The sequence below is a fragment of the Tachysurus vachellii genome, chromosome 7 (genome assembly GCF_030014155.1).
Source record: "Tachysurus vachellii isolate PV-2020 chromosome 7, HZAU_Pvac_v1, whole genome shotgun sequence".
NCBI lineage: Eukaryota > Metazoa > Chordata > Actinopteri > Siluriformes > Bagridae > Tachysurus > Tachysurus vachellii.
In genome coordinates this window covers 26771688-26789079 of record NC_083466.1, presented here as the reverse complement: position 1 = coordinate 26789079, position 17392 = coordinate 26771688, and the positions used below count along the sequence as shown (strand labels likewise).

Sequence of the window (17392 nt, the reverse complement as noted above, 5' to 3'; positions counted from 1 at the left end):
TCTAATTCTCTCTCATCTGTCTTGCGCTGTTGAGTCGCAGTGTTTATTTCAGGAATGCACAGATTTGATTGGCTGAGTGTTATCACGTGGGATGGCTTAACTCGCATGCAATTGGTCTGTGCGTTTCCACTACCTTTACCGTAAAGATTGCAAAAGCTTCGCCGGTTAAAATAGAAGCGCTTTGTCAAGTTTTAAATCATAACCTTTTGTTTTGGCCGTAGGTCCGGGTCCGGATTGGGCAGCTTCTGGGTCCGGACCCGGACCGCGGTCCGCCTGTTAGTGACCTATGCTCTAGATGCAACGTACCAAAGGACACGAAAATCGGACAAACGGTGTAGGAGGAGTTTGAAAAAGTAGGTTTTACGGAAAATTCAAAATGGCAGAAAGATATTCATGACAGAAATGACGTCATATGGTGCATTCGAATCGGCATGAGCAAAGGATCCAAAATATGCAAGAACAAGACACAAAAAGACACAGCAAGACAAGACACAAGTTTGTAGAGTCACAAACTGCTGGAACCAAATTCCTTGTGTGTGTCAACACACTTGGCCAATAAATCTGATTCTGATTCTGACAAGACACAACAGACAAGAAGACAAGACACAAGAAGACAAGACACAACAAGACGTGTGTGTGTGAGAGAGATTGTGTGTGTGTGAGTGTGTGTGAGTGTGTGTGTGTGTGTGAGTGTGAGTGTGTGTGTGTGTCACTGTGGTGCTGGTCATTTGCACCAAACCTCATAAGTTCCCCTGAAAGCAGAAACAGAGCTCTGTGACGCTGTGGGTTTACAGGAAGACTGGTGAGAGTAGAGGACACACTGAAGAGCGCTCACCACAAGGAGAAAATAAAGTGACAGCTCAGGCGCTGTGTGTTCAAATGTTTGCCATGAACAGACAGACAGACAGAGCGAGAGAGAGAAACAGACAGAGAGAGAGAGAGAGAGAGAGACAGATGCCCAGACTTCTTTTTGCTGTATTCTGATTCTGAGAATTTTGTCTCTAGGCCTTACGCAGTTATGAACAAGAACATAATTGGATTTTTGGACTGCTGGTGGCGCTAGAGGGTTTGAGCTAGACACACGAAAGTTGCTAGAGTAACTTCTAAGACTGGCCTCTACATGTGTGCCAAATTGCATAACTTTCCTACGTACGGTTCTATGGGCTGCCATTGACTTCAATGGTGGAAGAGGAATAATAATAATAATAATAATAATAATAATAAGAAGAAGAAAACTTATGATAACAATAGTTGTTTACGCTCCTTCGGGGCTTGACCTATAAAAACAAACAAATACAAAGACACATGTAAATGGCCACCCAAAACTCGCACTAACTGGCTGTCTCTATCTAGTATACATGTGCTTTATGCAGCCTTATCGGTGCTCATTTTCAATTACTACACACAACATTCAGGCGCTACAAATACATAAGGATCATTCACAAGGTTCTCCCGCAAGTCGACAAACACGACTTACAAGCCCAGTGCCTCTTTTTGTCTAGTTTTTACACGCCAAATCGCCACAAGTGCGCTGCAAGCCGGAGCGAGCCCCAGACGCACCGTACACTTTTGTGCTCGCCGCGCGACATTGTTGCTCGCTACGAGCTCGCGTCGGGTCTCGGGAAAAAGGACAAAGTCTCTGCTCAACAAACATCTTGCTGAAAGCTCGGGATCTTGTCTGTGGCGTCGTATTTTCGCCGAGAAACGCCGAGAGAAAACACACTTGTCACTGTGTCTCGGAAGCGCAGTCATTCAGCTACGGCCGGGTTGAGTCTACAACGTTCTCATGCTTACTTTTAAGGCCAGCCCCCCGGTAGGGAGGAGGAAGGTTTCTGTGTTACACAGCGTATAGCGTTATACTCCTTTATTCTACTATTAACTCCCACAGAGAGAGATGGCTGAAGTCGCTCCCGCTCCCGCCGCCGCGCCGGCCAAAGCGCCCAAGAAGAAGGCAGCTTCGAGGACCAAGAAAACAGGCCCTAGCGTCGGCGAGCTCATCGTCAAAGCGGTTTCCTCGTCCAAGGAGAGGAGCGGCGTGTCTCTTGCCGCCCTGAAGAAAGCTTTGGCTGCCGGCGGATACGACGTGGAGAAGAACAACTCTCGCGTCAAGCTCGCCGTCAAGGGCCTCGTTACTAAAGGCACTCTGGTGCAGACCAAAGGGACCGGCGCGTCTGGATCTTTCAAGCTGAACAAGAAGCAGACCGAAGTTAAGAAGCCCACAAAGAAAACCGCGCCCAAAGCGACAAAGGCGGCCGCCAAAAAGCCCGCCGCGGCTAAGAAGCCCAAGAAAGTAGCGGCCAAGAAACCCGCAGCCAAGAAGTCTCCCAAGAAGACGAAGAAGCCCGTCGCTGCCGCCAAGAAAGCCACCAAAAGCCCCAAGAAGGCAAAAAAGCCGGCGACCCCCAAGAAGGCAGCCAAGAGCCCTAAGAAGGCCAAAAAGTCGGCGACCCCCAAGAAGGTAAAGGCTGTAAAGCCCAAGACCTCAAAGCCAAAAGCGGCGAAGGCCAAAAAGGCTCCCAAGAAGAAGTAAACGTGTTTCTTATGTTTTTTAACCCTCAAACGGCTCTTTTAAGAGCCACCCATATTTTCCCTTAAACAGCTGTTTCCTATTCTGATAAACATGATAAACAAAATGATGACTTTAGTGGATTCTGTACCGAGTGTTTAAGAACCTACAGAGTTGTACATTCACCTTCACGTAAATGTATGAACAACTAGAGAGAATTGGACAGTTTATATTTTAAATTACTGTGGATTTGTCTTTACTCTCTTCTAATACTAATATATATGCTATATAGATATAAAATCAGTGATTAATCAAGCTACTGATTATAAGTCAGTTGACAAAATATTTTCTCTACAATATGCATTTAGTCTTTTTTTATTTTTATATCAATTTCTCTCTCACACACACACACACATTTGTCTTTACTCTCTTCTATACTAATGTATATGCTTCATAGATATAAAATCAGAGAATAATCAAGCTACTGATCATAAATCAGTTGACAAAATATTTTCTCTCTACAATGATATGCATTTAGTCTTGTTTTACATTTTTATTTCATTTCTCTCTCTCTCTCTCACACGCACACACAAAAAAACAGTGTCTCGGGAGTGGGAGGGGTGTGGCATAGAATAGAATGATTGACTGAAGCTGGAATTCGACGGCGTGTTTCGGATTGGTTCTTCTATCACAAGGGTCTTAGCCAATAAGAGAGTTGACGTGTTGAGTATATAAAAGAGAGCTAGAATAACAGCGCTGTTATTTCGGTGTTGTTCTTAGAACGTATCTGAACTACAAGATGAGCGGAAGAGGCAAAACCGGCGGTAAAACTAGGGCTAAGGCCAAGACTCGTTCATCCAGGGCCGGGCTGCAGTTCCCCGTGGGTCGTGTGCACAGGATTCTGCGTAAAGGTAATTACGCCCAGCGCGTCGGTGCCGGCGCTCCGGTTTACTTGGCCGCCGTGCTCGAGTATCTGACCGCTGAGATCCTCGAGTTGGCTGGCAACGCCGCCCGTGACAACAAGAAGACCCGTATCATTCCCCGCCACCTGCAGCTCGCTGTGCGTAACGACGAGGAGCTGAACAAACTGCTCGGAGGAGTGACCATCGCTCAGGGAGGTGTACTGCCCAACATTCAGGCCGTGCTGCTGCCCAAGAAGACCGAGAAGGCCGTCAAGACCAAGTGAACTCTTTCACCGCTGCGTTTCTCACCACCCAAAAAGGCTCTTTTAAGAGCCACCCACTTTTACTGAAAAAGTGCAACTTCATCCTAGTTTTTTATTAATAATGTGAGTGTGAAATTCCCCAAATAAGTGTTAAAATCTAACACTAATAATAACTGTCCATGTTTAAAGACGGATACAACAAAGTCTGACAATGTTGTATTGATGATGAAGTTGTTGTCCTCAAAGATCATGTGTAGATCACTTCATCTCCTCTTAGTTTATCTGAATATTTAATGAAGCAGAGTCTAACTGGAGCTGGTAAAATAAGATTATAGCCTTACTGAGTGAAGAAGCAGAAGGATGAATTATTATTATTATTCTCATTTGTAATTACAAATTAAAATATAGTAGCATGGGCAAATAAAGTGTTTATTCTTTGTTTTGTGTTTATACAGAAAGAGAGATTTCAAAATTGCAACAATACATTTAGTTCTTGACTGAATCTTTCAAACTAGATTACAAATTTCATATACAGTTAGGTCCATATATATTTGGACACAGGCACAATTTTTGTTGAGTTTTTTAGGTATTTACCAAAACATATTCAAGCTATAGTTGTATAGGTATAGTGGGCTGAAAGTCTCTCAGCTTTAATTTGAGGGTATTTAAATCCAAATTGTAGTAAGGGTTTAGGAATTACAGCTCTTGAGAGTAGCCAGCCCCCTTTTTCAAGGGACCAAATGTAATTGGACAGTTGAATCAAAAGCAGGTGTAGGTTATTCCTTCATTATTTCTTCATCAATTAAGCAGGTAGCAGGTCTGGAGTTGATTCTAAGTGTGGTATTTTGCACTTGGAATCTGTTTCTGTCAACCTACATCATGCCTTCAAAGGCACTCTCCATGTAAGTCAAACAGGCCATCATTAGGCTTCATAAACAAAACAAATCCATCAGAGATATAACAGGAACATTAGGAGTGGCCAGATCAACAGTTTGGTACATTCTGAGGAAAAAAAAAAAAAAAAAAAGAGAATGCAATGGTGAGCTCAGCAACATAAAAAAGGCCTGGCCGTCCACGGAAAACAACAGTAGTAGATGACTGAAGGCAGAAAGACCCACGAACAAACATCAACTAAAAACAGCTGCAGTTAAGGCCTGGCAAAGCATCAGAAAGAAGGAAAGCCAGTCTCTGGTGATGTCCTTGGGCTCCAGACTTCACGCAGTCATTGCCTGCAAAGGATGTTCAACAAAATATTAAAAATGAACATTTTATTTATGATTATATTCATTTGGCCAATTACATTTGAGCCCCTGAAAATGGGAGAACTGTGCATGAAAATGGTTGCAGTTCCTGAATATCTTACTTGATATTTTAGTTCAACCCCTTGAATTAAAGCTGAACGTCTGCTCTTCAAATGCATGAAAAAAAACATGATTTATTTTTTAAATGTTCACTTTATTCTGGTGGCATAGCCAAAAGTATGAAAATTGCTCCTGTGTGTGTGTGTGTATATTTTTTTTGTGTGTGTATATATTGTACCTGTGTGTGTGTGTGTGTGTGTGTGTTGTAATGTAACGGAGTACAGAGTTACCGTACTTAAGTAGAATTTTCACGTATCTGTACTTCACCTCGCTATTTATGTTTATGTCAACTTTCACTTTTACTCCACCACATTTCCTAGATAAAATGTCTACTTTTACTCCGTTATATTTCCACTAAGCATCTTCGTTACTCGTTACTACAAAATAAAATCAGAAGAAATGTGTGCGACTGCAATAAGGGAGATTTGCCGAATCACTGCTCCTAGATTGCATTACGCACGTTCGCACGCTCTACGGAGAAGCACAGGCACGCGCATCGTGCACGCGCAGTCAGAGCTGGAGGCATTTATCTATAACGATAATCGGCGAAAAGCCACAAAGACAGCAACCAAAAGCAGTGAAATGTCACTATTCTTATTACCAGAGTTGTAGCACAAACAAAATATTAATTCAAACAATCAATTCAATACTACATAAAAATAACATTTCTTGTGAATATTTATTTATTAATGACTGCATTCATTGGACACACTGTTTGTAGAGAATGCACACACACATGAACCGATTTGATTCAAGACTGGCATCATTACATCATGCATAAAATTTTGGTTTCCACTTTTGCCATTTTAAATAATACCATAACTTTTGGCTCACTATGTAGCCAAGTAATATAATATATATATATATATATATATATATATATATATATATATATATATATATATATATAACATGTATATATATACACACACAACATGTTTCAGTTATGTCTGTACATTCTGTACTGCTTTTGATTTCTTTTTTCTTTTATTGTTTGGTTCTATCTTTAATTCTGAATCTTTCTTCACCCTTTGTTTGAATACGACATGTCACGGTGATTGATAACCAGTTTACATGTTCCAGATTCTGGCAGTCACACACAAATATCAGAATCACACTTCACTGCTCTGCTTTCAGTACAATAGAGTGTACAGTGTATCAGACTCTGTTGTTCAGCTGTTGTCTTGTTTATCTATAACAAACAGTGTCTACTTATATACATGTACTCTAACATAGCTGTTCAAATGATGGCCACCAAAATCCCATTTACAGTGAGGCATTTCAAGTAGAACAGTGACTTTTTGTTTTGACCCACATTCGGTATTTTAATTTTGACTTCAACGAGCTTTCCTTCTGAATGACACTTTTAGAATGAGATTAGTATTGGAGAAAATGTTGCTCTCTTAGACTAGAAACTTTAAAGATTGTGTAATTTTTTGTGTTTCACAGCTGATATCATGACTCCTGAATGATTCCTTTTTGTGTTGCTTGTAATCTACTCTCAGGGTTAAATGTGGGATCGGTTTATAATGTACCCAGACGAACGGGGAACACCGGGCCTCCTAGTAGTGGACCTAGGAGTATAGCACACAGGCCTCAAGCCGCAGACGTGATCAAATGGACGTTTTACATCTAAACAGCGAAGTTTAATGCTTTACAACCCCAGAGTACTTTTACTAACCTCCATACATTGCTGGCTCTATATTTTTATTGAAATACTCACTTTGCATACCTTGGGTTAAATTCCACTACTGTCACTACTAAGACTTACAACTATAATAATTATAAATGATGATAAAATACACAAGTTAAAAGCTGTGGCTTTCTCTTCGTTTATGAACGTGTTCTATTGTGTGACAGCTGGTCTTAGACCCGCCTCCTCGCCTGTTCTCAACTGGGTCCAGGAGAGGGAGGATAAATATTCGGCCTCTGGGTGGTGTATTTTATTGAGCGTCTTGATTTCGAGAGAGAAGCATCATGTCTGGTAGAGGTAAAGGCGGTAAGGGACTCGGCAAAGGGGGCGCAAAGCGTCATCGTAAGGTCCTTCGCGATAACATCCAGGGAATCACCAAGCCGGCTATTCGCCGTCTGGCTCGCCGTGGCGGTGTTAAGCGTATTTCCGGCCTGATCTACGAAGAGACTCGCGGTGTGCTCAAAGTCTTCTTGGAGAACGTCATCCGCGACGCCGTCACCTACACCGAGCACGCCAAAAGAAAGACCGTCACCGCCATGGATGTGGTGTACGCCCTGAAGCGCCAGGGACGCACTCTGTACGGCTTCGGCGGATAAACGCTCAACACCGACCTACGTCAACACAACGGCTCTTTTAAGAGCCACCCAAATATCCGCAAAGAGATGTTTCTTCTTTACTTCGCGTGTGTTTGGGGGGGGAAAGACGCAAATGACGTCAAAAGTCTTATAAAGCAATATCCGATATACATAATAAATTCCAGTAGAATAGAGTAGAATATATTATATAATGTAATTGATTTACATACATCTCTCTTCTTATTTTATATAGTGTGTGTGTGTTACGAACTATGTTTGTGGGTTCGCTGTTTTGCTTGTTCTTGTTTTCTCTCTCTCTCTGCTCCACTATCTATCTTTTCAGATCCTACCATTGGACATCTCCTGTCAATCTTCATTATCCTGTGTGACATCACCCGTCGATCCACCAATCAATCAGAATCAGGATTAGAAACAGAGACAGAAACAGAAGGAGAAAGATGATGTGTGCTAATTTGTTAGAGGGCCCTATTGTTGTTCATTCGGTTTTAGTATGTCAGACTGTTCATGTATCCCAATTTCTTACTTATTTTGTGTACGTGACTTGCGGGTCAATTTGTGTATGTGACTTGAGGGTCACTTTGTGTATGTGACTTGTTAGTCACTCGTTCGGCATCTGCATGCTTGTGTTTCTTCGCTTCGTGGACATGACTTTATTTATTTTGGTGAAAACTGGACAGGTGAGTACGTCACGTGACATACAGTACTGTACATTGTGCAACACGTAGGTAAGCTTTTCTGTATTACACACACTAGGGTAGGAGCGCGTGCCACCCTCTGTATCTTTTGTTTGGATAGGAAGCATAGGTTAGTTAGGGCGTCATCGACGCTGAAGATTTGTTTTATTACTTTTCTTTGTAGTTCAGGTTAGAGGGTTATGTTCAAGCTAGCGCAGTTTTGTTTTGTTTATTTCTTTGTTTTGGCACCGCTCATGTCTCGTTTTCCCTTTGTGTCTTTTGTTATCTTGTTTCTGTAGATATAGTAAATATTATCACCTTTTGTCACCACCATTTGTATGATAATAGAGACAGGTTTTGCCCACTATTTGTTGTTCGTGTCGTTGATTGCTACATACACACCAGAAATCTAACTTTATAATCATTTCATATTATTACATCCCAGCCATACCCCTAAACATCATTTGGGGTCGTAACAGTGTGTGTAAAGTTTGGTGGTAGAAACAGGATCTTTTCCCTCTTTTCTTTTGTCATAAAGCACAAAGCTCAGTGTAAAATGGCGGAAGGGGAACAAAGCACAGCGGGGACAGTGGGGAGGAGTAAGTGTGTAGGAGGAGCGGGAGGAGGCGCTCCGCGTCAGGAGCTTTGAGATTATGACCAATAACACACGTTTGTTCTCTTGTGCATAATTACAATGTCAGCCTGTAAATAGAGCAGCCGCTAGGTGGGGGTTACTCATCCTCTCGCAGTTCGCTCGAACAGCAACACCATGCCTGAACCAGCCAAGACCGCGCCTAAGAAGGGATCCAAGAAAGCCGTGACCAAGACGGCAGGTAAAGGCGGCAAGAAGCGCAGAAAGACCAGGAAGGAGAGTTACGCCATCTACGTGTACAAAGTGCTGAAGCAGGTGCACCCTGATACCGGTATCTCCTCTAAGGCCATGGGCATCATGAACTCGTTCGTCAACGACATTTTTGAGCGCATCGCCGGGGAGTCTTCTCGTCTGGCCCATTACAACAAGCGCTCCACCATCACCTCTAGGGAGATCCAGACTGCCGTGCGTCTGTTGCTTCCCGGAGAGTTGGCCAAGCACGCCGTGTCTGAGGGCACAAAGGCCGTCACCAAGTACACCAGCTCCAAGTAAAGCGCGTCACCGCCGTCTTTATCAACACAAAGGCTCTTTTAAGAGCCGCCCACTTTCTCATACAAGGTGCAAATCTCTTTTCTGCGTGAGTGACAGACACAAACAAACAAAGGATAAGCCCCCTTTTTTTACGTATGTATTCCATCAGTGCTACTTAATTTTAATAAATAATTACAATTACCAGTTTGGCCGCCGGTGTTTCTTTTTCCTTTAAATTTTATTGAAAGACTTTCAAAGAATTAATTCACAAGTACATCATGTGTTTTACAATTGTAACCGAGCGTTTGACATCGGGTTCACCTAAACTGAAATGCTACTAAAAATAAGAAACGGAGGCTCATCATTTGTTCATAAGCTATTTTTATTATTATTGTCCAACGTGGTGCTCCACACCAATCTTCCCGAGAACACTGCCCTCTTGTGCGCATGCCCACACAGCCTCTACGGCGAGCCCCGACGGGAAAATGTATTACACACACACATCACAATGCTCAGCATAACATCAACATGCACTCCAACTCACAGATTAGGTCTGTTACACAATCATACGTTTGAATAATAAAAAAAGACATCAGTTACAAAAAACAGAAATTTAGTCATGTCTGCTTTAAAATTTTAGACATATTTACAAGCATCTATCAGCAAAACATTTTTTATAAAGTCCAAGGTAATTTGTTTTGATTGTCGGTTCATGTTCTTTTGTGTTTTTATCTCGCAATTTGTTTGTACCCTACATTAGCAGGAATATGGCACTGGTTACTAATCATGTTACATGTTTTTCCAAATTTTAGAATTGACAATACAAAAAATTAGCCAGTAAAGTTCCATCACATTTTTGTTAGCTTTGTGTCAAAAATTACACTATTACAATATATTGCAGTACATTGTTTATTCATTCACATTTATATTTAAATCTAGGTTTTTTTACTTTATGCCATATTTCTGCTGATCGTATACAATTTATCAAAAGGTGTTTTTTTTTCCTTCTGTTTAAAATCATTTACATTTACAGCATTTGATTAGACTTTATATTTAAATGTAAAATCTCTGTATACTAGTTTATAAAAAGCTCATCCTTGCTCATCCTTTTTCTTGCTCCTCTTGCTCCTCTCCTATAGGATCCTCTATCTCTGAGTTCATATCTCTTATCCATTCAGTCCTTCTTTCCATTGCCTGTGTCACATGTTTACAAAAAGCTATGTTTAATTTATTATCCAGCTAAGTAGCACCCAGACCTCCTAGGTTTGTTGGTTTGTATAGAAATGTTTGTGTTGTAACTTCTCTATTGTTTCTCCATTTAAAACCTACACACATTTTATTTCATTTTATTATCATTTTATTGTCAGAGGGAAAGACAATAATTTAGATAATACAAATGATTTAATTAACTGATTTCTTGATTTATAATGAGCTATTTCCAGTTTTCAATTTCAGATTTTATTTTAAATTATTTCTCTTCCCAGATGTGTTCAGCACATTTACTGATTGTAATTGTTAAGCCTAACACTTTCACCTCTTCTTTGTTTTGGGTGTCTAGGGGTGGAACAACACTATTGCTCATCCATACTGCTTCTGTTTTGTTTTGATTCAGTTTAGTGCCAGACATTTCTTCATATTTCTCATTATCACCTTTAATTCAAAGTGAATATTAATTAAAATTGCTATAATCATCAGCATAAGCTGTAACCTTAACCACTCTTCCTGCTGTTGTTTTTAAACCTTGTACTCTTTTATCATGTTTGATTTTGTGTAAGATTGGTTTAATTGCAGTAGTATTAGTATTAGCAGTAGTAGTAGTAGAGGTCTTCACGGGTCCACTTAGATCCGAAAACCCGAGGTCCGAGCGGGTTCGGGTCTAAAAGTTTCACGTGTGCCTCGGACACGGGTCGGGTATAATAATAGCGGCATCGGGTCTCGGGTAATTTAAAATGAATGTGTTTTTACCGAACGGACCCGAGAAGACCCGAACTACTGTATCTCGTGTGTGTGCATTGACTCGAGTCCTTTTCCAACCTCTCCTCTGTTTGCCAAGACCGCTTGCGACATGTGGCTGGCGATGTGTGGCTGGCGGTAAGCTAATTTCAATCAATTAGTTGTCAATCAATTTTGAATCAACTCTGTAGCAGTTACTTTAGTGTAGAGTTATCCAACATTCGGGTCCAATCGGGTTAAAAATTTACGTCGGACTCGGGTCTAATTTTTTCGGGTTTGTCTCGGGTCGGGTCTTTCTTTAAAAAAAAATATATATATATATGCACGTCGGGTTCAGGTAAAAAGTGATTCGGGTCACTTCGGGCCGGGTAGATTTCTTTAGACCCGAGAAGACCTGTAAGTAGTAGTAAATAAATAAAAAAAATGAACTAATAAATTATTACTACTACTACGAATAATAATAATAATAATAATAATAATAATAATAATAATAATAATAATAATTACTACAAATTATTTTTCTATTGTGTGAGTTACCTGCATTTCCTAAACGTGGCCACACGATGGCGGTCAACATCCATCCACAATACTATTATGTTTGTGTATTATTTAGCTTATTAATTATTTAATCTATGTGTTCTTTTCATTTGGTAACAAACAAAGAAACATTTAAAAACACTTCTTACATTATGTATCCTTATTTAGAATATCAATTGTGTGAGGAGTGAGATGATGTCGCATGTAGGTGGTGTGCAGGATCACACACACATTTAAAGGAAAACATCTAATTTATTATTACAATGAAAACCAAATACTGCAGCTATTACAACAGCATAGCTTCGTCGTAGAAGAGTCCGGGTGCTAAATCGGTGGCCTGCGGTCCAGATCTTTCAATTAATGAAGATCATGCAGGTGTATATAGATATGTACTGAAAATCTAAATCATGTGCAAACTGAATCATTTTCTGTATCAGGAATGTAAACTTTGTAGTTGGATTTTATTAATATTATTTATTCAAACTTAAAGGCAAGATTCATGAACAATAAATGAAAAATGACAAGACAATGTAAAGATGTTTAAGAGGTGAAGTCAGATGCACTGAGTTGATCTGCAACAGTGGAATAGTTCTGTGTTTTATTGGTGACTCAGTTCACTGTCACTGATACTGTAAAGTGGTGATCTGTACACTACAACAGCGTCACTTCCTGGGTGTGGTCTTCTAGAGACATGTAAAGTTCAGCACATACAGCACTATATGAGTCAGAAACATCCAGAGACTCTAATGAACTTATTATCAGAGGTCTAAAGCTCTCAGATTCTGCACTTTATTACTGTTCTTTTAGAAACATAAGACAGACATAATACAAATTCAGTGACAGGCTGTACAGAAACTATACAAAATTTCATAGACACATGCAAGCGGTTTCTAAAAAAACACCAACTTTTTATCAGTTAACCACAGACATAAAAAAAAAAACATACTGTATGCAGCTGGAAGAAATGCAGCACATAAAAATAAAGAGCACACAAGCACGAATGAATAAGGAAACATCAGCAATGCTATGGATAAAATCAAACAGATACAGATCAAGTGCTTCAGTTATTATTCAGATCAAATATCAGAATGTAGAAAAATATGATCTGAGTGACGTTGTGGCTTGTTCTTTGGTACAAGATGAGCTAGTTTGAGTATTTCGGAAACTTTTCATGCAATAATATAAATATATATAAATAAAGATTCTTTACAATCATGGCCCCTTATGAATTATAGCTCCACCGTGTGACTTAGATGAGTGCCAGAGTGAATGGGACAATTAAAAGAGTAAGTGGGCCAATGTGTAGGTTTGAGAGGAGCAGTGGTGAGAAACTGAAGACAGACAGACAACATAAGGTGTAATCGGCTTAACAAAAATATTTAAATAAAAGCTGTATATTCTTTCCAAAATGGTATGTAAACAATGAACAAATAAAATACACATATCAGCAGATTTCAAAATCTAATCAAATTAAATCCAGATGTTATACTTGGTTTAGGTTTGGCCTATTTGTAAAGCCATTCCTAATTTATAAAATCAGACCTAAATTAACTTTTGACCTATTTATAATATAAATTTTCTAATCTATTTATTTGATCGAATTTTAAATGGCTATAATGTATATACTTTACCCAACACTTTTAGATTTTTCTGATTTGTTTTAAATTTAAACCCTGGTACTGTAAATCGACAAAGGGAAGAAAAGAAAAACTGGAAAAAATAAAATTACTGCAGTATGCAGAACAACAATTAAACAACAATATATCGATAACAATTCAAATTCAATTAAATGTATAAACAGTTCTGAGATGATTAAAGTGACTTCACTTTTCCAATATCAGTTCCACAGAAAGTGACCCAGTGCAGTAAGGTTAGCTGAATGTTCACCTAAAGTCCTGTTGACCAAAAATTAGTAAATAAATCCGTCTTGAGGAGAAAAAGTTAGTCAATTCACATTGAAAACACTGAATTGTTGAACCCTCGACTATTAATTTAAAGAAAAATTATGTTCTTTCAACATGGAAAAAAAAAGAAAGAAAGGAAAAATATCACCATTCTCATATTCACAACAATAAGTAAAAAGAATAACCCATTCGAATGTTCTATATAACAAAAATGATTTTTTTCTTAATTATTAATTTATTCCTTTAAATTCCCCTTAGCTCTTCTTATATTTATTTATAGTAACCCTGGGTTAAAGTTTCCCAGTATTGACAGAAGTTCCTTGGTTTTAGCAGAATTAATGTCTACATGAAGTCATCAAGTCGTATTACAGGTGAAGATGTTGTCCAAGCAAGAGTAAGTAGTTCACTGAGGTGGTTAAAAGATTAGAATTATACGGAGTGGTGTTGGACCAAACACCTTAAATGCCAGATACTCAAATGAGGTTATATCATATATACTTAGATTTTAGTGTGTAGCGCCCCAGCGTTACTGGCTATTATTATTAAATATACAATTAAATATATTCAACTGACAGGTACCAAGAAGTGTGAAATGTAATTCAATATTATAAATATACACACACAACACAACATAAATTATACGAACAGTATGTGATGTATATATGATGTTGTGTAAATTATTGTCTAGATTACTTTTCAAACTCAAGGTCAGTTTCAAAAGAAAAGTATTAATAACACATCCCACTTCTTAATCAATAAATGGCCATAAAATAAATAAGAAAACCAGCAAAAGTAAACAAAAACTTAATTAGAGGTTCTCAGTCTAACAGTTGCAGCCCTGTATGTAGCCCTGCTGGGGTTCGTAGAAGCCAAACAAAATGGCTACTTCACTGTGAGGGCCACAAAGGGGAAATATTACTTTTGATGAAGATGGTTGTACACCGTACACACGTCAGACAGAGAAAAGTCAATGGAGAAGACAAACAGAGCCTGGATGCTTCACGGTGATCTCCTTTTCCAAACTTAGTCAATGCTAGTTGAGCTAGCTATCCGCCAGTCCATCAGCAAAGTCCATGCACATGGCGCAGTAAACCGTGTGTCTGTTCAATGTCTTACCGATGTGTCCTTCCATTCTAAACAGAAACTAACGCTACACTGAGTATTTGGGTCGAACACCTAATTAGATGCGTTACACTTATCAAAACACAGATTGAACATTGACCATTTTAAGTTCAGCGTCTCTCTTTCCAACTCTTCCTCTTTCCTCTCTCTCTCTCTCACGCTCTCTCCATGCACACAAACACCCAGCATGCATCATCACATGACACATAACTTAATCAAACTTACAAACAAAATACAAATTCTTTTAAAATATTTTTACCAGCATATTTAAAGCATTTATACTAAGAGAATTTAACAAATAATTAATTTGTTTTAATTACTGTTACCCTATCAAGATATCACATGACCTCTTTACATCACTCATGGCCAATAAATTTTAACTTTCACAAAATTATTTATTAAACTATTTATATTTAACTCAAACAATTTGTTTATTCATCAAAAAATAAATAAATAAACAATTAAAAAAAACAATGAATTTATCCAGGTTACAATTATCATACACTTTTTCCAAAAATATTCTAGACCACTATGTCAAAATCAGTAACTCAGGAGACAGTGGTAACACAAACAGGCATAGTCATAACAAATGGCAAGAAAGCAAAGGCATCCAATTGCCCATTGTAAACTCAAATGGAAACCAGAATGATGAATATACAGTAAAGGTAATGGTCCCTCCACAATTAAGGAGAGAATAGAAAGAAGTGGCCAAGAGAATTTGACCCTTTTGAGCCTCCTACTGTTGATTGAGCATACTGTATAGTGGAAGAGAATGAATACCTGTTTCTAATGTTCAGGCTATTATAAAAAGATATTGTCAGCTTTGACTCAATATCTTTGCATTGTGGGTTCTTGAATTTCAAGATCTCAGAGCATCCTACAGGTGGCAAAAACCTCAACTGATTACAATGTACAGGCCATTAGGGAATGTATAGACAATCAGGAGTACAAATAGACAGGGTCAGCACTTTTCACACACTTTCCTGACAATGTTCAATAATTTAGGCTGTCCTAATTTTAGTACTGTGCTTGTTTAAACCAGTGTTTACACTGATGCCATTATGTACTGACCAGTCATGATGGTTTCAGTTGGATCTTTTTTTTTTAGGTTTGTCAGAATTCATCAAATTCAGAGATCATAATGTTCCACTAAGCCGGTAGCAACAGTGGGCAAATTTGGATCTTGCCCACAATAGCCACAATTATGTGGATGCTGCAGCTTTCTGGTCTGAGCAAAAATGCAGAAATGCAACAAGGAAAAACATTGACTGTATGTCAAACTGGTATGTTTTTATGTGTGAAGGAGTTCTGTCAAAAATGAAGACCCTGACTTTAATCATGCATTGTCCTGTTACATTAATAGGATACCAAAAAGTGTAACACTGAAAATAATTTCTCTACACATCATGTCTTTCCTCAAGTCAAGCTGACACTGTACTTCACTCAGGTTCTCTAAGTAATGTCTGTGGTGTTTCTGCACTATTAATTTGTGTTTTATTCCATAAAATAATAAACAAGATTATTTAAGAGTATAAAACTGTCTGGGTTTTTCTTTCTGTGAATCAACACAATGGGAAAATCTTCAGTGTTAAAGCAGCATGTGATAGCAGCACAAACTTTAAGGAGTAGACAGAGTCTATAACAGTATATATTAATAACTGAAACCATATCTTCCTCGAGATGTCCACTCTCTGTGAAGAATCCATAATGATGCTTTCAAATATAAAGACACTGCATCTTACAGACTGGCCAAAAATAACATGTCCTGGGTTATCAGGTAAGCTAAGACACTGTATGGACTGAAGCTGAAACAGATTAACATCCATTACACAGACAACAATGACTCACCAGCTTGTGGTAAGGTTTCCAGTATATTACAGAATACAAGCCCCCTCCAGAGTCCACAACCATCAGTGAAGACGAGCAATAGATTGTAATCAAAACCAAAGATGGTAATCAACTTCAGGAAGGCCGACACACACAGATTATTTATGGTAGTATTAATAGGGTCTGCAGCATTAAGTTCCTGTATGTATACATGGTGGATGACCCATGGCTATTGTCAATTTTTATTTTTAACATTATCAATCAATGGGAAATGTTTTTCCTTGAAAAGCCTGCTTGTAATAATAGCATTAAATTAGCAATAAATTATAGTTGTTTTGACATTGTTATTAAATGCAGAAAAATTAAAAACTTTGGAAAACGTGCCTTAAATGGCCATATACTGTATAAGTTTTGGGGCCATTGTATATTTTTGTTGGTAAACTTTGTTCTGCTGTATACTTGTAATTTTAGCTCTTTGATTTTTACATTTTATGCTAAACTTCATGCAAATCAGCTTTGCTGTGCACATGCCTGGTAATCTGTGTGTGATTTACATTCATCAACATTCACACATGGATAAGAAGAACATCAGTGTTCAACTTTCAGCAGAATCTTTCAATTATTCATTTACACACACCTTTTCTATAGTAATAAAATGTGGTCCAATTTTATAGTCTTATTTTGTCACACTGACTATCAGAGGCCTTTTTTCCATTTGGTGATAATCTGAGCTACACATTTGTTTTCTTCTAAGACATAAATGTCTTATGGAAACCATTTAGTTCCTTTGTGTTACTTAATGTTACATAAACATTTGATTAAACCAAATCAGAATTTTGGTCAACATTATTGTCATTCTATCTCACCACAAATATGTTGAGTGAGGAACAACAGAACACGGTACAGTACATACACAGTACAAACATCTTTG

At 38.5% G+C, this 17392-nt stretch overlaps 4 protein-coding genes across 4 annotated transcripts; all 4 read left to right on the top strand.

The window, feature by feature from the left end:
* The first annotated feature begins 1857 nt into the window (after nt 1–1857).
* On the top strand, nt 1858–2585 carry LOC132849019 (histone H1-like). Its single transcript, XM_060875186.1, has one exon. The coding sequence runs from the start codon at nt 1895–1897 to the stop codon at nt 2528–2530; it is 636 nt and encodes a 211-aa protein (XP_060731169.1). The 5' UTR covers nt 1858–1894; the 3' UTR covers nt 2531–2585.
* Nucleotides 2586–3288: 703 nt separating this feature from the next.
* Nucleotides 3289–3746, top strand: LOC132849025 (histone H2A-like). Its single transcript, XM_060875193.1, has one exon. The coding sequence runs from the start codon at nt 3306–3308 to the stop codon at nt 3690–3692; it is 387 nt and encodes a 128-aa protein (XP_060731176.1). The 5' UTR covers nt 3289–3305; the 3' UTR covers nt 3693–3746.
* Nucleotides 3747–6963: 3217 nt separating this feature from the next.
* LOC132849033 (histone H4) lies at nt 6964–7586 on the top strand. Its single transcript, XM_060875201.1, has one exon. It carries the CDS (start codon nt 7010–7012, stop codon nt 7319–7321), a length of 312 nt encoding a protein of 103 aa, XP_060731184.1. The 5' UTR covers nt 6964–7009; the 3' UTR covers nt 7322–7586.
* A 1165-nt stretch (nt 7587–8751) lies between these two features.
* LOC132849031 (histone H2B) lies at nt 8752–9246 on the top strand. Its single transcript, XM_060875198.1, has one exon. The coding sequence runs from the start codon at nt 8765–8767 to the stop codon at nt 9137–9139; it is 375 nt and encodes a 124-aa protein (XP_060731181.1). The 5' UTR covers nt 8752–8764; the 3' UTR covers nt 9140–9246.
* The last annotated feature ends 8146 nt before the right edge of the window (nt 9247–17392 follow it).

What these genes read in the sequence shown, in the direction of transcription:
- LOC132849031 (XM_060875198.1), top strand. Translation starts at nt 8,765, where the DNA reads ATGCCTGAACCAGCCAAGACCGCGCCTAAGAAGGGATCCAAGAAAGCC.
- LOC132849019 (XM_060875186.1), top strand. Translation starts at nt 1,895, where the DNA reads ATGGCTGAAGTCGCTCCCGCTCCCGCCGCCGCGCCGGCCAAAGCGCCC.
- LOC132849033 (XM_060875201.1), top strand. Translation starts at nt 7,010, where the DNA reads ATGTCTGGTAGAGGTAAAGGCGGTAAGGGACTCGGCAAAGGGGGCGCA.
- LOC132849025 (XM_060875193.1), top strand. Translation starts at nt 3,306, where the DNA reads ATGAGCGGAAGAGGCAAAACCGGCGGTAAAACTAGGGCTAAGGCCAAG.